Source organism: Triplophysa rosa, linkage group LG19, assembly GCF_024868665.1.
Source record: "Triplophysa rosa linkage group LG19, Trosa_1v2, whole genome shotgun sequence".
Classification (NCBI taxonomy): domain Eukaryota; kingdom Metazoa; phylum Chordata; class Actinopteri; order Cypriniformes; family Nemacheilidae; genus Triplophysa; species Triplophysa rosa.
In genome coordinates this window covers 4258490-4282214 of record NC_079908.1, presented here as the reverse complement: position 1 = coordinate 4282214, position 23725 = coordinate 4258490, and the positions used below count along the sequence as shown (strand labels likewise).

Sequence of the window (23725 nt, the reverse complement as noted above, 5' to 3'; positions counted from 1 at the left end):
TTTTATTATCATCAAAATACCTGAGGAGGCTTGAGGAACAGTGATAAAAAGATGTCCATAGGCATTTCCTAGATTCTAGAACTTGTTATGGTCTTCTTCTGCAGTGCGTAATTGGAGTTTCCGCACGAGAGCGCCCTCTAGCTTTCGGATGCAGCAGCATTTTCCCGTACTTCACTCAAAAGCTGTGCATAAATCACGTTTATCGTCGGTTTATCGTGACAGCCCTACTATAGTGTTTTTGAACCTTACTATTGTATACTACAGTGTTTACTTACTACAGTTTATCAATTTACTACAAGGGCACAACAATTTTCTACAACAAATACTATATTTCATCTGAATGTTCAGGATAACGGGACTTTTATTTTGACGGGTCGTTGGGAAGACACTTGAGTTTTAGTGTGTATTTGACAATAGCTTTGAAATGCTCGTGAAATAAACTCTCAAAACAACTCTGCATGTGTTCATCATACAGTGCCGATGCAGACAAATCCACAAGCGTCACGTGTGTGGCACGTTAAACTGTGTAGTTCATTCACTCAGACACACAGAACAGCCAGATGACGTTTAAATAACAGGATTCCGCGTCCGCGAGTCTTCATCTAGTTATATGCGCTCAATACAGCCGAAAAAAAGTCACATAATAGACAAACTAAGTAAAATAGCGGTGCACCACTGATTAATGTCACACACAAACAAGCACAACGACAAACACACTTCACACAAACAAGTAAGCTCTGTCTAATACACCGCGTGCTACACTGGCTAATTTATTCTTAATTTATTCAAGGAAGCTCTGTGTGTTCTGAAACAGAAATAATGATTTACAGCAAAAACATTTACTGACATTTACATGTACTTTTTAAAGCTCAATGGGATCAGGTATTTAACCACCACACGACGTGATGACACAGCGTTTCTGTTCAAACTCATGGCACAGCCAGTGAAAGATAAGAGTCCATGACATACTTCTGCACCCCAGTCAACCATCCTTGTTAATTATTCATCATTCTTATACACACAGAATGAACTGCAAAGTGAATTTCTTTTCACAGCGTCTCACACCATCATGCCCCTCGCTATACGGTAAAATTCAGATGAGAACAATACTTCTATTATAAAGCTTCTTCAACTGATAATATAATAGAATGGCAAGATAATTAATCATGTCGCATTTCTCAAGAATTCTTTTATCCACAATAAACCATGTTGAAACTCTGAAAAACATATTATACACAAAACGATCATTACAGCACTGAATTGAAATATTGTGTCATGTCGGTAACTTGAAATGTCATTGATTCTCAGGCTTTTCTTTACTCGCTGTCATGTGATGTATAATTATCGTGATGTAATATTAATGATTCAAATTTATCGGCGTGTTGCCATATTTTTAATTTACCAATTATTCGGTACAATATTGCTAAATATGCCTAAAATGTTCCACTGGAGAATTTGGATTATTTTAATTATGGATGGATGTGCTTAGTAGGGCTTCAACATGTTGAGTTCAATAAAAGCTAATAAAATGACTGCATTTGAATATAAAATGATTTGTTAGTTTTCAACTGGGAAATGAATACATGATGTTTTTTGGTAATCTATTCCTTTAAGCCTATCAGACAGTCTTATTATGCAGCGTCTGAAGTAATCATTGGTCACATGTCAACTCAAACATATACCAGTTTATTGAGAAGTCCATTATAAAACCTGATCAGGATGTAGTAGGTTGGCAAGCCACTTCAAGCTTGGTCTTGTCTACTAAGAGCCTGGAATATCCCGAGTCGACCCCAGTAGCCGGTTCTGTGAACACTGGTTTATTGTCTTACTGATCTCCTCCTGGGGACTCGCTGGTTCTACACAAGTTAGGACATGAGAGAGAGGCCTTAAGCCTAAGCCACAATGACCAGCATTCAGAAAGAGAGTAATAACTATAAGGGACTTCACCCTGAACCCACACATATTATGGTTTCGAAAAGATTTGGGACAAAGATTGTAGTGGCGTTGAATATGGGACTGATGAGCAGGATGATGATTACATTAAAGAAAACAAGGATTAGTTCATCCCAAAATAAACGTTCTGTCAGAATGTACGCATGTACAATCTGCCTTCGCCCCAATGACAGTTGTGTTGTGTTGCACAGTGGGGCTTCATTCTTGCTTTTTCCCTAATAATCTTACGTTTTTGAACAATTCACACTGTAGAAATTCTTAAAATAGTAGGGCTGGGACGATATATCGCGATACACACTAATTATACCAGTTTTGGGCGATTCTGTAATCGCAAAGGCCTTGATTCTGTGTGTGTACTGCTCAATCTAAACCACTATGAATCTAAATCACTATGAAATTGAGTCGTTTATAACGTCAATTTGTAAAAGAAAACATCATCATTATAAATATACTTTATTAAAATGAAAATACCTGAAAAGGTTTGAAGAACAGCAATAGAATATGCCCACTGGCATTTCCTGGAACTACAGCTGTGTCTGAATTTGCCCCCTATCTCCTATATAGTGCACTATATCAAGTGTCAGCCATTTTGTAGTGTTGCCCGAATTCTGAGTAAGCTACTCATTCCCTATATTTGTTCACTACTTTTTACCTACAATGCATTCTGATTTTGAGTGTACATCCGATGTACTCGCTCACTCATATTTCCAATGATACAACGTGAATCAACCGTCTGATTAGAATGAGCTGGACGAGAGTGACCGTTAATGCCACGAAAGTACGTTTATATTAGGGATGCACCGATATGTAAATTTTGGCCGATAACGATAATCGATAATTCTTGAACATTGGAAGCCGATAACCAATATATTGTCCGATATACAGTATCTAAATAATATAACGTTTTCTGAGACTGAAAATTATTTTTCCCCCCGAAAATCACATACCAAGCCTACTTTACACTATTTAAAGATCCTTGAACTTTTAAACTTTTCGGGATATAATTTTTATTTAATAAACAAATTAAATATGTTCTTCCAGAGCAACCCAGAAAGGTATTCTCAATAGCCACAAGTCTAACAGGTCTCAAGACAGAAAGCATTCAGTCAGCTTCAAATAATATGCTTTTGTTCCTATAATTTACATTCATAAATATCTAGATACTGTACCTACATCAACAATGTTTTGCTAATAGCAGTAAGTGAATGATCATGACAAAGACAGTACTGTTCTGGATTTTAACTGTGAGCAGCGTGCAGATGAAGTGGTTCAACCGATAACATTAAAAATGGCCATTTATCGTCCGATACCGATATGGCCGATGATTTATCATGCATCTCTAGTTTATATACTTGTGTTTGTTCTTGTTGATAGTTATTTTCTACTTTTTGAGAATAAACAGATTAAATGAATGTTATATATAGCAGTGTATTATTTTAAATATATTAAGTAATTTTATTAAACGTAATAAATGTAATAGTAAATAAACGTAGCAAACATTTGTTTTGTCCTCTTTGTTAAAAACTAATACAATAAACATGATAAATAATGTAAAAAATGAACTTCAATAAAGCAACATAGGTGTAATATAAGCGTTATGAATAATGTCCGCGACAGTACTGTCAGATGCAGGTTATATTACGTCAGTGTCCGAAATTGTTCACTCATTTTCATTCACTTCTTCCCCATATAGTGGACTATTTAGCATTCGCTATATAGGGAATAGTGAATGAGTGAACAAGTGACGAATTCAGACGCAGCTTACGTGTGTAAATGGTACTTCTTCTGTGGCCCATATTTTGAGTTTCTGCACGAAAGCGCCCTCTGGCTTTCGGATGTGGCGGCATTTAACTGTAATTCATTGAAAAACTGAGCATAAGAATTGCACGATATATCGACCCAGCCCTAGGGCTGTGCCGATAAACGATATCATATCGAATCGCGATAGAATGTATTTCAAAAACGATGATAAGCTATTGGCATTTTGATTCGATATGGATTAATCTTACAGTCTAACAGAATGCAGAAATAAACGCAACAACAGTCAGTCAGCGTGCAGCTTTTATCATGCGCGTCAAAGTACAAAGTCCATTTCATACAGCACTTGGCAAAGAAAACACAACATGAGGAGGAAAACATTACTGGAAGCGGAAACAAAGGTGAAACTAACCTCGAGTTGTCATCACGCGGTTTATCAAGTGTCTTTTTTTTTTAACGCAATTGCCGGTTAACAAAAACTTGAGGCACAATTGCAAGCGAGTAACTTCGAAACTCAAGAACAAACGTTTTTATATCCATCGTTAACATATCTGCTAACATGAGCTGGTGCATATGAAACAAACCAGCGCTGCCCTGTACAGATTAGAGATGTAATGAAGTGAGTTTGTGTGCACATTAAAATATTGAACCTTGTATGTAAGATGCTTGCATGATTAAAGAAATGTACTACAGTTTATGTGAGATGTCTTTTTGAAAGACTAAGGTTCACTGAATGCATTGAATGAATCCCACTACTCGGGCAAGACATTATTGCAGTGTTATGTATGGTGCTGAGCCAATATGTGCAGGTGCTGAGCCAATAGCGTTCGAATGTACACAGTAACGGAGCCCTTTCATTGGTTGAATGTACTGAATGAACACTCCCTTTACTTAAAGAGTCAATTGAGTCAAAATGAGACTGAATGAACTGGTACATGTTGTTTATGGCCTAATATCCTCTGTGTTGCAACAGTGCATTCATTTAATTGAATTTTAACTGGATAAAGGTTAACTTTTGTTAATAAACTGTATTTAAAATAGATTATTTTAAATACAGTTTTTTAATTAAATATATATCGAAATAAATATCGTTATCGATCAATATAGAAAAAAACTATCGCGTTTACTTTTTTGCCATATTGTCCAGCCCTACCCAGCCCTATTAAAAGGTGCTTAAATTGTAATGACAGGTAATTTAGGTAACTTTACAACAAGGTGGTAGTGGTTAACATAGTACTTATATTAGCCATCAATGACCAATAATGTTTATGCCAGTACACTTGTTGCTGCCAAATTTTGTTGCCAAAATAATTTAGCTATTTTTTATTTAAAAACATATTGATAAGTATTGAAATTCAAATGAACTAAGATGAAAAAATGCTACAGAAGTACTGTTCATTATTTTTCAGCTAATGCATTTAATGTTAACAAATACAACCTTATTGTGTTAAAAAATGTTAATTATTTGGTGATCCAGTTCTTTAAAAATCGGACAGAAAAGGTATTACAGTATCTCTATTTTTATACCCAATCTATCACTTCTATCATGGTTTATAATGCGTTTATATATACACAATGAATATGCACAGTAAACAGACATACACTTATACACTTATATTCTGCATGCGATTGATCGCAGTTAATCGTATAATAGCCCCGATTCTGAGAGATCTGTTCCCAAATTCCAAACGGCTGACAGCAAAGGAAACATTTCTGGGTTTGTCAGAGGGAACAAAAGCCTGTGTTCTAGCAATAGTCAATGCTGCCTCATGACCGAACGCCCACTTCCCTTTTGTTCCTGTGCTGTCAATAGGCCAAACAGAGCTCTTCAGTGCATAACAGACAGCGGGCTGACCGTGGAGTAGTCGCAGTGATGGTAAAACTGTAAAACTGCGTTTTGGTTTCCTCCAGATGAGATGACAAAGGCTGGAAAGTCCTGAATATGACACGATGAGCTGCAAACTAATGTAACCCAACTGTGTAACACATTTATCTTAAAGCAAGTACTTTGGCCAACTGATTTAAGAAATCTTAAATTGACAATTTGGTCATGATATAAGTAACTGTGGTTTCTCTCCACCAAACAGATGAAAATTCAGATGGAATTGAATTGTATTAACTGCCTGAGGCCAAAACCCGGGTTCGTTTTCCATTGTATGCAGGTGTATTGTTCACGGAGAGACTTTTTCTACTTTCCTTTTCCAAGTGTTAACGTTATGGCGAACCCTTTCCCTTTGAGACAAACACACTTCTTTAGCTATATTTTGGTAACATATGATCTGATTATAATTATATTGTCTAGAGATCTTATTAGATCATGCAAACGTATGACTTATAAACACCAGTTGAACTCATTCTGTCTATCAGACAAACACGTTCTTTCCTGTGATGACATGTTTTGTGTTGAAACAGGAATCGAAGGTGTGACATATCAGTGCTTGCTGTATTAAAAAAATGGCCTTTATTGCATGAGCAAAATTATGATTTGCTCTTTGCTGTTGCTAATCTGGGGCCAGTGTTGTTAGTGGGGGGGGGGCATTTTGACATGACAGATTTAACAAGACAAAAATATATGTGTACCCCAATCAATATTTGTTTATATGTTTATGGAAGGAAAAACTTCTTAATTTTGAATGTATATGCTTTGAAAGAGTTTAGTATACCACCAGTTCAAAAACAATACACGCATTTGTGTTAGTGTGTAAGCCACAAGGATCTTTAGAGACTAAAGACAAAACACAACATCCAGGCTCAGAATTGATATAGACTATATAACAATCTATGCAAACAGTTAATGGTTAAACATAAACAGTTAACCAAAACGTTTGGTTAACGGGACCACTTTTGACGTTAGACTTACATAAAGTGCGAAATGAAATGGTTGTCTTGCATAACTGCTAGCTTCCCTGTTTTACATATTGCGTCTCAGGGATTTCCATCTCCGGGAAAGATTATTGTTGATTAAACAAAAAATATGATGTGCTAGGGAAGTATTTTTTGTCCAAAGTAAAAAACACTCTGATAAAGTACAGATATTTTAAAATGTACTTGAAAGTAAAAATGCTTAAGTACTATCCACCTCTGGCAATAAAAGATAAAAATATATGCAATTCTACATTGATCAAGAAAAACAGTGCTAGTATCGGATCAGGATCGGTATCGGTCGATACTCAGAATTCAGGTATCGGAATCGGATCGGCAAAGAAAAAAGTGGTATCGGTGCATCCCTACAAATTTGTGTGTTGACATTTGCTTATGAATAGAAGTTCCCCCCCCCTCAGTTTCTGAACTGAATGGCCACTATCCGGATTCAATGTCAAATAACAAAAGTGTTAACTGTAATTAAATACATCATATTTAAGAAAAATAAACAGTACAGCCAGTTTTAATATATAAACAAATGATATGACTACATAAAAGAATATATTACATCCTATATGTAGGAACTAACATGTCATCTGGGTTTAATATTACTATGGTAATAATTTAGCACTATGGCTATTCAAATAGTAGATCTATGATTTTCTATCTATGAACATGAATGTCTCTCCAAAATATCTCAAGGCCTTTAAACTCAATGAACCGCAGGAATCGTTTCCTCTGCAGGTAGCTACATGTATTTCACGTCCGGCTGGACAGCACGATAAATGAAATACATCTTCTATCTGGCCTCCAACTCATTAACTTTTATGGTATAGCAGGAGAATGTTAAAATAAAATCAATTAATGTTTAACAGAACTTAAGCTCTGGCGCACGCTCACAAAATACCACACAAACCAGGATAGCTTCCAACACACAGCCGGTTTCTAAACCCTTTTTTAATTACCCTTGTGGATCTCCCTGTAATTGAAAAACACTGGAACGGCTTACAATGAAACCTGCAGGAGTCCGTGAGTCAACGAAGGTCATGTTCTAGCAAAAGTTCATTTAAGTCCACAAACCTGGTCCAAAGCAATAAACCTGGAGATCCCTCATTCATCCATCTTTGTGGGGGATCTGCACCAACGTTCAATCTCCAAATGAAAGCGTACAATGACCAAGTCCAAAAAGGACAAGAAAACAGTATAAAAGTGCAAGAAATGCTACTTCATGACACACACCACAATGGTACATTATGATGACGTGCTGCTACATACTGCCACAAGAGTTGTACCCTAAACATAAAGATGTCTCTCTACGTCCCTATGGACTCATGCAACGCTATTACAAGAACTAAAGTCTAGTCTACCACAACAAACAAAACAGTTTAACTTGATTTTTACATTGTGAGGCCTAGGTGAAGAGTGCTTGGCCATGCAAAAATCACCTCCACAATGCCAAGGTGTTGTGGTACTGCTCTGTGGTTGTTTACTGCCCAAAGTCAAGAGCCCAACTCCAAATGCAAGTCAATTGAACTTTTATCCCTCATTATTGCCCACCAGAAAACTAATTACGGGATGAAGTATTATCGCTAATCTTAGTAAGTAAATGAGATGCTTTGATTATAATCCGGGGCGGACACCTAATGCAGTTATAATCTCATGATGTACCCAACTATCATCATCTATTGAGGATATGACGTAATCCAACTAACAATAATTATGTTCATCATGAACATCTAATACGCAAGTGGAATCTTCAGCTAGTGTAACTCGCCTCCAGCGAGTTGGCAGAGATTTAAAGGGATAGTTCACCAAAAAATGAACATTCTGTCATACATGTCCATACAGTTAAACTCAATGGGGGTTAGTGTTTACCAACATTCTTCAAATTATCTTCTTTTGTGTTCTTCAGAAGAAAAAGGCATACAGGTTGGAAATGACATAAGGGTGTGTAAATGATGGAAGATGTTTCCGTTTTGGGTGAACCATCCCTTTAAGAAGCAATGTCAATTATCAAGATGCCGTAATTCCTTCCAATCTGTAGGGAGCACAAATCAACCACACTCACGCACGCACACCTCTTTGTTCACTTGGTGCATTCATTTAAGGATGTTCCCCATTTTCTCTAGAGAGGGACTACTGAATTGTTCATCTCCTTTCACAGCTGTGCAGTAGGAGTGTAACGATACACTCAGCTCAAGATTCGGTAAGTATCTCGATGCTGGGTTCACGATACGATACGATACACATCTCGATATTTTGAGCAAAATTCAAAAATGAAACTGAAATTCAAATAACATTTATTTTCAAAATATTAACCATTTCAGTAACTTATTTTGTTGCACATACAACTTAATAAAGAATTTTAACATTTTAAGGCTTAACTGAAATTAGAATTAAGATCAGTGTCAATTTTGGTTTAGGTTTTTAGTCATAGTCTTTTGACTAAAATGCAATTTAGTTTTAGTCATCCCAATTTATCATAGTTTTAGTCTATTTTTAGTCGACGAAATCTACATTATATTAGTTTACTAAAATCTATCTGGATTAACTCATTTAATTGGTGTAATTAAATGTTCCATACAAAGATTTAACTGTTTCGACATAATTTACTTTACCTTGGAATTAAATGAAACCAGGTCATTACCTTTATTTTTCAGAAAAGTTGAGTAACTACTGGATATTCATTGTTGTAACTAGGGCTGAAACGATTCCTCGAGTAACTCGAGTTATTCGAATACAAAAAATCATCGAGGCAATTTTTGTTGCCTCGAAGCCTCTTTAATCCATTTAACTACAGTGCACACGGAGCACTGCGTTTCCCCACGGACCGTTATTACTGACGCACAGCCCGCTAAACTCTATTCATGTTACAGGGCTCTCAAGTCTCACGCATTCACCGCGAGACACACGCATTTTAGTCTGTTCACACGCATGTCTCATGCTGATAAATAAGTGATCGCTTATTGAAATGGTGAACTGCTATTTTACTTGGTTTTAGTCTATTTTGCGAGTGAAACTTGTTTTCCGGCTGCATTGAGTCCATCAAACTACATGCGGATGCCGAATCATGTTATTTACACATGTCATCTGTCTGTTCTGCGTGTCTGAGTGAATGAACTGCACAGTTTAAAGTGCTACACGTACATGAGTGATGCTCATGAATTTGTCTGTGTCTGCGCTGAATGAGGACATGAACTTAATCTCCAGAGTTGCTCTCTAAGAGTTTATTTCAGAACATTTTACTGAGTGAAGCTAATGCCCTAAAAAATAAGCGTCTTCCGACGACCTGCCAAAATAAAAGTCAGATTAACTCTGTATTTATATGTGGACAAATATATTACTATTTAATAGTAAAAAAAGAAACTAAAACTAATTTAGATAAACTAAATGCATCATGCATAAGCTGAAGTTAGTTGTTTACCTTTGAAATTATTCTTTCTATTTTTATTAATGTTTCTTATTTATACATTTGTATTAGGCCTATATTGCATTTGAATGTAATATGGCAATGGAATGTAGTAAATGGGTTTAGTTTTCACAGATATGAATTCGTGCAATTTCAGCAATAAATATGTAAATTTTTCTAAAAAGGAAACAAATTAGTTGTGCATTTTAAGAGACCTGTCTTATTTTCTCTTGTATATTTAGTATTGCTCTTTAATAAAGAAAACATACTTATTATCCGAATACCCGATTAATCGATGGAAAATCAGTAGAATACTCGATTACTAAAATAATCGATAGCTGCAGCCCTAGTTGTAACACAGAGAATATTAGACCATGAACGACATGTAGCAGTTCATTCAGTCTCATTTTGACTCAATTGACTCGTTCATTCAGTGAAGGGCGTGTTCATTCAGTACATTCAACCAATGAAACGCTCTGACAGAGCTCACGCTCAAGCGCTATTGTTTCGTGTCTCTTTGAAGCTGCGCTGTCTTTGCTTGAGACAGTAATGAATGAGAAAATTCTTTCAAAAAGACATATTACATAAATTGTATTACATTTCTTATTGTTTCGTGTCTCTTTGAAGCTGCGCTGTCTTTCCTTGAGACAGTAATGAATGAGAAAAATCTTTCAAAAAGACATATTACATAAATTGTATTACATTTCTTCAATCATGCAAATCACATACTTGTTTTTATCATGTCATTCGATCTTTTAATATACAGTACGACTCACTTCATCGCTTCTCTGATCAGAACAGCGCAGTTTTTTTTTGGCTTACTTTATATTGCATATCACGGTATGCAGCAGCTCACGTTAGCGGATAAATTAACATTGGCATTTAAAAACGTTTGTGCTCCTTTGTAATGAGTTTCGGGGTGACTCGCCTGCAGTCACGCTTCAAGTTTGCTGTGTTTTAACGGCGATTGTGAAGGAAAATATGACACTTTGTAAACCACTTGGAGACACAGATCGTGTCTTGTGCTTCTCTCTCTACCGCATATGTGAGATAAGCACACGTGAAGCACTGGCGCAGAGTAGGTAGCGTCTTGACCGCTGAACGAATAGAATTAAACATATCGTAAAATATCCCCATCTCTCTTCGATGCGCATCGCAACATTTTTGCATCGCGAAATATCGTAATACGAAGTATCGTTACACCCCTACTGTGCAGTGTGAAAAAAGCCCAAGGGAAGCATATTCCCTTCCTCCTCGTGCCCTGCATTACTGTCTGGAGTATGAGAGTTACACAGGAATTTAAATGAGGTCAGCTGGAATGACATGGAATTTTAATAGCTACATTTCTGGTAGTGTTGTCAAAAGTACCGGTACTTCGGGTCCAAGTCGGTACCTAAAAATAAAAAAGTTGTCGGTACCTAATTTTCACAAGACCCGGTAGTACCGACGTACCGGGTCAACCGGGTACTGATGCTGTCTGACAGGTTGTTAGTCGGAAACTTTTTATAGACGCAATAAGACGTGATGAGCGGATAAGCGAGGCTCCGATCCACAAGAGATGCGCGCAGAAATACTTCAGATTAAAGTCATATCACGAAGAAAACGAACAGAGTTTTGTGGTGAAACGAGGAAACATCCGGATTTAAGTTAACAAGTTCAAGCGGTAAGTTTCAAATTATGTTCGCGTTTGCATTATGAATGTTGTATCATATGTTAAGTTAAAGGTTACGTCAAAATAAACATCCCTGTTTGCGTGTTAATTTGTTAGCGCCAATGCTAATCCAGTCAAGTGTCCTTATTAACCATTTAATGCTTTTATAACTGTAATGGGGTAAAATAAATGGGAGGACAGGATGGGGTTTACAGTACCTATTTTATATAGGCCTATCTGAAATCTATGTGCTAGAAAACTAGCATACTAACTGTATGACTAGCAATGTGTATGTCTTGGATAGATAACTCTATTAGGTTTAAAAAACCACATTTAAACTAAATAAAAATCTATCCGTTGCATTTATTATTTTAATATACAGTTACCTTAATGTAAGTAATCTTGTGTAAATGCAGTATAAAAACTGAGGTTTGTTCTAATATTGCATATGCATGTTTGTTCAGTCAGTTGACTTACTGAAGTTTATTCTATTTGTCTTCTACAGCAGCAGACTGAGGAGGATGTTCATCAGCATGAAAGACCCCAGTGAGCACACAACAGTTTCAGCAACAATTAACTTATACTTCATGTATACAAAATGGCATTGCTTTCTATACATTTATATTAACAATGAGCTTTATTAATAAAATTGTGTTTCAATTAGCATGTACTTGTGTTTTGCTTTGGTACCGAAATTGGTACCGAGAACCGTGGAATTTTACTGGTATTGGTACCGACTACTGAAATTTTGGTACCGTGACAACACTAATTTCTGGGGATCTGTTTTGGTTCGTGTTGCACAACACTATTTTTCACCGCACTTGCGAAACAAAAATATATGAAATATAGTGGAAAATATTATTATAATATAATGTTTTAATGTTTCTAAATGTTCAAATATATCAATACGTAACACAGACACAGTAACGAAAATGGTCAATATTGGTCTATCACAGATACTTTTCAAAATGTGACTAGATTGTGACACTGATACACATTAACTTCAGTAAAACTGCTGCTTGGTGATTTGTGTAGTGTTTGTTAACACAAGCATCACTATTGATTTGAACAAACCTCTAAATGTAATGTTAGACTTTGGCACCAGTTCTGCAAAACTTCTGCTACGAATGTGGACATTAAAGTGGTCATATGACACGGCTAAAACTAATATTATTGTTTGTTTTAGATGTAATGCAATGTGTATACATGACTTAAGGTTGAAAAACGCTGTATTTTCCACATACCGTGCATGTTTGTATCTCCTCTTTGCTCCGCCTCTCTGAAACGTGCAGATTTTTTACAAAACTCATCGCTCTGAAAAGCGAGGTGTGCTATGATTGGCCAGTTAACCAGTGCGCAGTGATTGGTCGAATACTGCAAGCGTGTGACGGAAATGTAAAGCCTCTCACCATATTTGGAACATCAAGTTCCTCTTCAATTGTACTGACAGGTACGCCCACTTTACTTGCGTATACATTTGGGCAGTCTTAGTCAAATCATACCACGAACTGACGTAGATTTGTGGGGGTGTGGTTACACGAGGCGTTTCAGGCAGGTCTGGGTGAGCATTCACTTTTAGATAGAATGCATCTTTTGTTCCGACACTTTCATTTTTCCAATTTTACGTGTCTAATACATGCATGGGCAACTTATAACACACCAATATGACCCCTTTAAAGAAACAGTTCACCGAAAAATACAAATTCTAATCGTTTACTCACCCTCATCCCTTTGACTGTTTCATTTGTCCTGTGGCAAAATATCTCTGACGAAATTTGAAGTTATCAATGTGCCGCCATCGCCATATTCAACTTTAGTGCTTCAGAAGACATTTACTAACTTTCTGGAGTCTTGGATTACTTTGATGATGGATGTGCTTTTTAGAGCTTCAACAAGCTGTGATCGTTATGTATATAAAGTGACGGATATTCATTGCTATTTAAATAATGACAAAATGTACATTTTTGCGTTTATAAATACAAAATTAATATGCATGCACAGTACACAGACATATATTATGTAAACACAAACTTTTATTCTGGATGCGATTAATCGTTTGACAGCCCTGATTAGAACAAAAGCGTTATATTTTTCAGTATAATTATGAAAAGCTGCACTTCCTTATGTATTATTATATTGTAAAACAATGCATTATTCTGTATATTTTGAACATACATTCAATGATTTAATATACTGAAAGTTGATATATATAAATAAAGTATTTTCTTTGCGTCAGGTTAGTAGTACAAGAAAATGACTGTCATCCAATAAGCTATTATGAATAAAAGACATGCATGGTCTATAAAACAAATAGTCCTCAAGCAACTATTTGGGAGTTGCCAAAACATGAACCACAGAGAACACTTCCGAATATTCTCTAAACGGCCTCAATAAACTTAACACCTGCCATTAATCATTCATCAGGATATCAAAAATAAACCAGCAATCCAAAAGAAAGTGTGCATAATAAAATATAAAACATTTAGTAAATAGTGTCTATAAAGATGTGTAAACATTATTTGCAGAGAGCAGCTTGTGTTGCAACTAAATAACAGGTTACTCGTGTTCACGCAGCATGAACAAGCAAAACTGTTTTTTTACAATCAGGTTACACATCACGTGAGTAAAAAACCAGAGCCGTCAAAAACACAGAGCAAGGTAAACTTTGACAGACATGCTCGGTTCACTTTCCCTTTACAACGATTCAACAGAACCTTATGGACGAGAGTGATATTCTAGAAAACAATAACGTCAAACAATCTGCCCAGACAAATGTAGTTCTGTTTCATTCCTACTGACCGCCAGAGGCAGTGTAACACTAGTGGATTATCGCAGCGCCAGCCAGATAGGTCGAGAAAATATACCAACAAAGTCACATGGTGACACATGCTGAGCGTCAGTGTAATAAGCCTGTAACGCTCAGCATTCTGTCTCTTTCGCTTTCTCGCCTGTTAGAGATAGGTTGTTGATATTCGCGCTGGTAAGTGCAGATTATCAGAGCAGTGAAGTCTCTTTCTCGCAAGCTGTGTCGGCGCACTTCTGCAACGTTCGGGGATTTATATTCTGATCTGGTGAGTTGTGCTCTTTGTGGGTCTTTATCGCTGGTTACACTCTGTGCCTCTCAGTGCCCCGCTAACATTGATTCCCGCATTGCAGGTTGTATCGAGTGCTATTTTCCTCGTTTGCTTCGAGCCGCTTCGGTCCTACCAGCGGTCATATACACATAATCTAATTTATTCCAGCCTATTGATCTGCTCATCGTTTATCGACCCTACGGTGCAACCGAGGGTGTCATCTACGAGAGATCATGTCTCACGGACCGATTGTCACTGGTTTCCCACTGACGTGTAAACTATGTCCCAATAACCTGCTCCCGGACGACGGTCATGAATTCTGCCCATCTTGCCTGGGTATTCAGCACCTTAAGGATGCGCTGACGGATCCATGTGTGCACTGCAGCCTCTTACCTCTGTCGGAACGGCGGCTCCGTCTCGCTGAGTTGGACCCCAACTCGACAGTACATCTTGGACAGGCGGATCCCGCGGCCCAGCGGATAAAGAAACGTTGCGCGTCCGCGACAACGAGCGCCCTCCGTCAAAGAAGAAGGAAACCGCACTTTATAAGACGGTTGCGGTGCTATCTTCGGAAATGACGGAGCTTAAGCGTCTCCTCCATTTATTACAACACCCTGTCGCTCCTGTGGACCCGATGCAGGATGATGGGGCCGGCGTCGACCCAGGTCAGAAAATTGACGAAGAGTATGCTGAATCCCTGTATCTCTCACGTCATGCTGAATTGGATGTACTGTCTACAAGCGCTTCTGATTCCCTGTTTCATGGAAAACATGTGGATGTGACCATTCCACCTTCCCCCCAAGAGGTCTTTGCTGAGGCTCTAGCGGCTGAGGTTTCAAGTGGGGGATCAGTTCGATCGACGGAGCATAGCCAGGCCCCCTCTGATGATACACTTGCTGTACTCCGTATGGCAGTTGCCCGTCTGGGACTGGATACATCTGTTCAGGCGACTCAGCCTAATGTGTTTTTCAGACAGCCCCCGGCTGAGAATTCCTTTTCCATGCCACCATGCAACGATTTTGTGGCAGAGTTTTCTAATGCACTTACGGCTTCTGGTGCAAATAGATGACGGCCTAAAACTGCTCGCATTTTGGCGTCTATGGCAGAAGCTGATTCCATAGGAGTTGGGCGCACCCCCGAAGTAGAACAGCCTGTCGCAGCCTTAGTGGTGTCCACTGATGAGGCCTTACGGAGCAATGTACGATCCCCTAGTGCACAGTGTGGTCTCACAGACTCTCTGCTAAAAAAGGCTTACGATTCCACCGCTTGCATAACTTGGACGGAGAACACAATCTGTCAGTTACTTCTTGCCACTACCAGTTCATTGGAAACAGCAGATGTAGATCCCTCTGTTTCTCAGTTCCTGCAGACGGCTCTTATGGCCATGGGGCATGTGACCCGAGAACTGGGTGCCCTTACGGCCACGCTTTTGGCAGCCCGCTGACAGGTATGGCTTGCTCAGGCACGGCTATCGGAGGACTGTAAAAAAACCTTTCTTTTGTCCCCGGGTATCTCTTTGGGCCCAATATTCCGGAGTTGTTAGAGAAGCGACTGAAGCTGTCAGAGACTACCCGTCAGCTTACAAGCACCCAGAAGCTCTACCCTCCTGGCACCAATGGCCCAGGCTCATCGGCGCTATGTAACCCCGGAGCACCGTTTCCACCAAGAGCCTACTCCACAGCCGCGTGGTCCTCAGAGGCCTCGGGTTGCAGAGCAGGGTCGAGGTTTTCGTCCACCTCATCGACAGCTGGCGGGTAATACACGTCAACGCCCCCCCCACAACCACCAAAAACCGTATTCATAGAGCCTGAACCTCTCGGGCCGGCTGTCGATCGATTTTCAGCGGTACAGCTGGAATATTGGAGAAATGTCATTTCAGACCCCTGGGTTCTAAAGACTATGAGCAGGGGTTATACACTACAGTTTAGACGCCGGCCCCCCAGGTTTTCGGGAATTTTTCCCACTGTTGTAAGGGAAGCAGCCCGTTCTGTTGCACTCTCCCTGGAGATTCGTTCCCTGTTAGAGAAGGGAGCCATAGAAGCAGTTCAGCCCCTAGTTCAAAGGGACGGCTTTTATTCAACGTATTTTCTCGTTCCAAAGAAGGACGGTGGTTTCCGTCCAGTTCTGGATTTGAGGCGTCTGAATCGGTTTTTGAAGGTACTGCACTTTCGCATGCTGCGTACAGCCGACGTTCTTCGGGCTGTGACGCGAGACGACTGGTTTGTTTGTGTCGACCTAAAAGACGCTTACTTTTATGTTCCTGTAGCACCTCACCACAGGAAATTCCTGCGTTTCAGCTTTCGAGGCCAAGTATACCTGTTCAGAGTTCTGCCATTCGGACTGTCTCTTGCTCTTCATGTTTTCACAAGGTGTGTGAATGCAACACTGTCACCTCTTTGGGCAAAAGGTCTACGTATTCTGCCTTATCTAGACGACTGGCTTCTCTGTGCCCCCACAGAGGAGCAGGCTGTTCACGACTCCAGCTTGCTTTTGAGCCATATACAGAGGTTGGGTCTGGCAGTAAACCAGAAGAAGAGCTGCCTGATTCCCGCAGTCGATCACGTTCATCGGGATGACTTTAGACTCCATGGTAATGTTGGCTACCCTGTCACAAGAACGAACAACAAACATACTTCTGCTCCTGGGGCGTTTCCGAACAGGCATGGTTGTATGGTATGGGTTGCTTCTAAGAATGATGGGCATGCTAGCAGCTGCTACGGTAGTGATTCCATTGGGCCTGCTGTACCTCCGACCACTCCAGTTGTGGCACAACGGCTTGGGGTTAAGCCCGGCCAGACACCGTCATCGACTTATTGTGATTTCGTGCGACTGCATACGAACCTTGAGTCAATGGAGACAGCAGAAGTTTCTATTGGTGGGAGTTCCCCTGGGTGTTGTTCCCTCTCGGCGAGAGTTGATCAAGACCGATGCGTCACTCTCGGGATGGGGAGCTACTTGGAACCAGAGGGGAGTTTGCGGTCGTTGGTCGCAGATCCAAGCTTCAGAGCACATCAACTTGCTGGAAATACGCGCAGTGTTTCTAGCGCTAAAGTACTTCTTACCGGTCCTGACGGGCCGACATGTGCTAGTGAAGACCGACAATACTTTGGTGGTGTTTCACCTGAACCATCAGGGTGGCACAAGATCCCGCAGAATGTTGCAACTCACCCGCAGGATCCTGACGTTGTGTCAACCACGCATAGCCTCGCTGAGAGCGGCTCACATTCCTGGAGTAGACAACCAAGTAGCGGATGCTCTGTCCAGGGACCGGCTACACCCGGGAGAATGGAGGCTTCACCCGGATGTAGTTCAGAAGATCTGGCTGCGCTTTGGCCGGGCAGAGGTGGACCTTTTCGCTTCGGCAACAACCACCCACTGTCGCTTGTGGTTCGCCAAGACGGAGACATCCAGTTCTTTGGGCAGGATGCAGTCTCACGACTGGCCAGACTGCCTACTTTATGCATTTCCCCCAACTCCTCTGCTGTGGGAGTCCCTGCACAGGATTTCCCTGCACGGGCACAGAGTGCTGCTAGTGGCTCCACGATGGCCGGCCAGACCGTGGTTCCCTCTATTATTGTCTCTGCTGTCCGGCCACCCCTGGCAGCTGCCCCAGAGGAGGGACCTCCTATCACAGTTAGAGGGCAGCGTTTGGCATCAGGATCCGTCTCACCTACAGCTGTGAGTTTGGCCCCTGTGCTAAACCCTTAGTTGCAGCATTGTGACCCTGCTGTGATCCATACTATTTCCAGTGCTAGAGCTCCTTCAACACGGCTGATTTATGCTGCACGCTGGAGACTATTCTCGGTGTGGTGCAGGGTGCGTGAGGTTGAGCCCATGCCTTGTGAGGTTTCCAAGGTTTTGAACTTCCTTCAGCAATTACTGGATGAAAGGAAAGCAGCTTCTACGTTGAAGGTGTATGTAGCAGTGATTTCTGCATATCATGCTCCGGTTGAGGGTGCTTCTCTCGGGTCTCATAGTCTGGTGTGCAGTTTTCTGAAAGGTGCTCGTCGTTTGAAGCCTGCCCTGAATACTCAATTTCCCATTTGGGACTTACAGCTCGTACTCACCTTCCTCTGTTCATCTTGGTTTGAACCCTTGGAGAGGGTAGATGTCAAGTGGCTGTCTTTGAAGACTGCCTTTTTGTTCGTGGTTGCTTCTGTGAAACGTGTTGGTGAATTACAGGCATTGTCTGTCAGTGACCTTTGATTACGTTGGCTGCCTGAGGGGTCAGGAGTGGTCTTGCGACCCAATCCATCTTTTCTCCCTAAAGTTCTCCTCCTTCAGTATATAAACCAGCACATCGAGCTTGCTGCTTTTCAGTCTCTATCTGGGTCTGCGTCAAATGAGCACCTCGTATGTCCGGTGCGTGCTTTGAGGCATTATGTGGAGGTTACTACCCGGTTCCGACGTTCGGCTCAGTTGTTTGTTATGGCGGTGTGAGGAAAGGTTCTCCTCTGTCAAAGCAGAGGTTGTCAAAGTGGATTGTTGAGACGATAACTTTGGCTTACAAAGAGACAGGGAAGCCATTACCTCAGAGCGTAACTTGTCACTCCACTAGGGCCGTATCATCTTCGTGGGCTGCCTTCAGAGGAGTTTCCTTGGCTGACATCTGCGCCACTGCTACCTGGGCCTCTCTGTGCACCTTTGCCAGGTTCTATAAGGTTAATGTGGCTGCTCCTCATCCTGTGAGTGTGGCAGTCCTTCAGGAGCAGCCTTGATTTTGTTTAGGTAGGTTGCATTCCTCCTGACTTTTTTGGTATGGGTCATCCACTAGTGTTACACTGCCTCTGGCGGTCAGTAGGAATGAAACAGAACGCTGGTTACGAATGTAACCGTGGTTCTGTGAATTCCGGATCACCGCCAGAGTTTCTTGTCACTCGGAATGCGCGAGAAAGGCGTTCCGAGACAGAATGCTGAGCGTTACGGGCTTATTACACTGACGCTCAGCATGTGTCACCATGTGACTTTGTTGGTATATTTTCTCGACCTATCTGGCTGGCGCTGCGATAATCCACTAGTGTTACACTGCCTCTGGCGGTCATCCGGAATTCACAGAACCACGGTTACATTCGTAACCAGCGTTAAAGCTGTTGGTTCATGTGTAAAACCACATCAAACTGAGGACTTTCCATCTATACAACTTCATAGCACAAAATCTGACACGCGCTGCCGTCAACACCTCAGTTCACAGGAAACTTGGTTTTGATACACAGAGCAAGTCTGCATTTATGTGAAAGTGACTGTGATTTATAGTAAGCTCTCGCTCTGCCAGGGGCCAGCGTGTTTGTTGTGAAAGGCAATGGGGAGTGGAGTGGAAATTTCAGGCAGTGTGTGTATAACTGTGGGTCACTGCCAGAGGTCAATGTGACAGATGCTTATAACTCTGCAGGCACATACAGTGGCACCCAGTGCTATTTGGACCCTCCAGCCAAATGTAAAAATGCACTGATGTATTGCATCAGAAAACAAAACAAACAAAGCTGAAAGTCCACTTATGGCTGGAATACACTACAAGACTTTTAAAATCTGAGCAAGTCTTGTAGTGTAGTTTAGCCTTTAACATCACCAAGAAGAACGATTTTTGGATTGAGATTGTGGTAGTGGCAAACATCCAGAAACGTACTAATGTAAGATTTAGCATAGTTTGCTAGCATTTGGTTTGATCATGTAACGTTCTTCAGTGACACTCAAACATTTTTGGGTGTGACGGTCCAAATACTTTCTAGGGCCAGTAACTTCACATGTAGCACAAACTGTCAACTTGTAACTGACTTGCACGTGACACATCATTAAAGAGAACAACATGACATTGTTACACTTTCAAACACCATCCCAAATAAAACAGTTCATATACTCAACTCAACTCAACTTTATTTATATAGCGCTTTTACAATTTACATTGTTACAAAGCAGCTGCACATGAGACACATTGACTACAAGCAAAACAATCAAAGTTGTACCTGCAAATATAGGCTCGTTAAAAACGTCATTTAACTCTAGGTGACTCTTTATCAAACTAAATATTAAGCAGAGTTTGTTTATGAATCTGTCTATCACACAAGACAACCAAACAAGTGCGTGCTAACGTACTTCAACGCCACGAGCTCACAAACAAAGCAAACGTGTCTTACTTTTAAGTGCTTGAATTAAAGCTTTTCCATCCTTGATAAGCTCCTTGATGAACTTGTTTGTCTTCTCCAGTTCCAGTTCGTGAGACTTCAGCCTCTCTCGGAACTGCGGGCTGTCCAGATAACAGTCGCTGAACTCTAGCGCAGGCAATCCCATATTTGTGCTTCAAAGCCTCGTGCAACTCGAATGCAATGTAACGTAATGCAATGCGATGCAGTTGAGCTAACGTTACATGCAAACAACCTTCTCAGAACTTATTCTGGAATGCAAGAACTAATGGAATGCAAGTGGAAACTACATAACGGATGCTGCCAAACAAAAAAAATCCCGAACGCATCCCTTTCGCGACAGCACTCCGTGCAGATATGCGCAAATATCGTTCTGTCAATCAAAGCAGAGCCGCGCGCATCTCGTGACGGCGTCAAATAATGCACACGGATGATGAGACAAAACGCGGTAATCGCTGACTCCTGCTCGTACCAACCTACCGTGAAGCGCGTAATCCGTTGAGTGACAGCTCTGTCGACCAATGGCGTTGCGGGATTCCGAAGCCAGGCCGAGAACGCCATACGTTCCCTTTGTATGCGAGAGGATGGGAACATAATCGGTTGGTCGAGAGCAATGACATCACGGAGACATGGGTATTACGTGTTGATTCCCTTTTAAAAATAGATGTCCGACGTCATGCGGCGCTGCGCAGACAGTTTGGAGAATGACCTCAAACTATCGCGAGAGCGATAGAAAACGCAGCATTTCGATTCGCTTTCGCGGTATTTTGATCTCATAGGCTGCTCAGTATGCGCACCGCCGCATGAAGTCCATAACACATTTCAGTACATAAACATTTGTCCTTTATTGAAAATATAAATATTTTTAACCTATTGTTTACGTGCGCGTAGTGACATTTGTGATTAATTTCTTCATTTTGCCTTGCAAATATTTAATATGTAAATTATTTTTGACCAAAATTTTCTCGTGTACAATGTTTTTCTTGTATTGATAACTAATGAATAATACACTTTATGACAAAGCCTTATCAAGTCAAGTCACCTTTATTTATACAGCGCTTTTTACAACATATATTTAATTAGATTGCAGTATATATGTCACGATAAAAATAAACCAGTTTTGAGTGTTTTGCAGGTTTTTTTTTCACTTTACAATCTTTGCCACCTACACTCCACCATACATACCTCTTGCATGATTATACTACCACCATCCTGAATTCGAGGATTCAACTTTGCTCCATCAGGGTTTGTTCCACTTTTGCTGTCAATTTACTTCTGCCAGAATCTTGTTCAAACCTGTCAGCATCTCCTAACCATTTTAGGCAATGCTGCTAATGAAAAGCACTGATATGTATAACTCTAGCAACAGATATGATATTGCCATTGCTGCAGAGGAACTTCAGTTAGTGGTGGGCAGAGCGAGGCTTCGTGAAACAATGAAACAGTTGAATCAAATGTGCCGTATCGTGTCGAGGCTTCGAAACATTCCGACACGCGTCTCCACGGTGACACCTAATGGCCATTTGCGGGTGTTGCTCAAAAACACTTATAAAACAACTATTTTGTAAACTTTAGGCTCTTTATTGTAAATGACTATGGGCTGTTTTGGCAGTGAAAATTATGATTAATAAAAGAAATCAAACCACTACGTCTCACATTCAAAAAGATTTGGAATAAAAAAAGTATAGGATTTAAGGGCTTAAAAATTGTGTTCTTTAATCACTGGGCATAAAATGTTTTGGCTACACCTATGCCCATACGTGTTATGATTTGCCATCACACACCTCACAAGGCTGTTTTCATTCAAGATGGTCCCATAGGCTACAATTGACCTTTGACTTTTTACTGCCACTCATCTTATATATAATGTATTTCAAATGCCAAATTATCCAACATATATCAATAACACAACATATGGCTCTGTTTGTTTAGTAAAATTTGTCTAGATTTCACATTAAGTGATGCTTATCCTGAGATGAACACTGTCTATAGATCACTACAAACATGGTTTTAAACTTTTTGTAGTTCTTGATTTACAGTTAAATCAGTTATAGACATGAGTTTACTTTCAGATCAACACCCCCTAGTGGCGAAATGTCGTTTTAAACGTTTCGAAACAGTAATGACCTAACGAAGCCTCGTTTGCTTTGCTTGCACAACTAACTTCAGATTGATGGAGGAAGTGAAAGATACCATTGCATTACTTTGTAGATTCTGTAATTACAAAATACAAGGGCAACAATATGAAGCAACAACGTAGAATATACTAAATATATATTCAGTAAATAAACATATAAATATAATATAACATACATATCATTGTTCCCCTTTTTGTTACACAATTGTGTACAATTAGTTCCACATATAATCTATACTGTAAAACTTTACTGTAATTTCGCGGCAGGTTTGCCAGTAATTTACTGTAGATTTACTGTACAATTTTGTTGAAGAATAAACTTACCTAGTTTATATATTTTTCTTTCATAATACAAGACTAAATATCTTGGGTCACTTTTCTTGTCATGTAGATCGTAATTTAAGAAGATTAAATAGTTTTACAGAAAACAAAAGAAAAATGGAAGAATGTCATCTTTTTGCAGTGTTGCGGTGCTAATGCCAGTCTCTTCTTGCTCATTTTGAATCTCAAAAGTCAAAGTGTTTTAATTTTGATTAAAGTAATTGAAAACAGACCTATTTGGAAAGTATATTACGTAGTAATTAAATCTACAGTAAGTTACTGGCAAACCTGCTGCAAAAACTACAAAGTTTTACAGTTTAGATCACACGCCTGCTCAAACTAAAAAGAGTAAATTAACCTGCATGTGGGCTATAAAAAGTTTACAAATTATTATGGTCTTATTATTATTATTACTTATTATTA

General features: G+C 40.0%; 1 protein-coding gene across 1 annotated transcript in view; it reads right to left on the bottom strand.

The window, feature by feature from the left end:
• The window catches only part of LOC130570011 (rho GTPase-activating protein 26-like), a 103699-nt gene extending 82374 nt beyond the window's left edge, over positions 1-21325 (bottom strand). The window contains exon 1 of the mRNA XM_057360060.1: positions 20839-21325. Within this exon, the coding sequence (XP_057216043.1) occupies positions 20839-20992 (154 nt within the window). The 5' untranslated portion in view covers positions 20993-21325. The remainder of the gene's footprint in view (positions 1-20838) is intronic.
• Positions 21326-23725: the final 2400 nt, after the last annotated feature.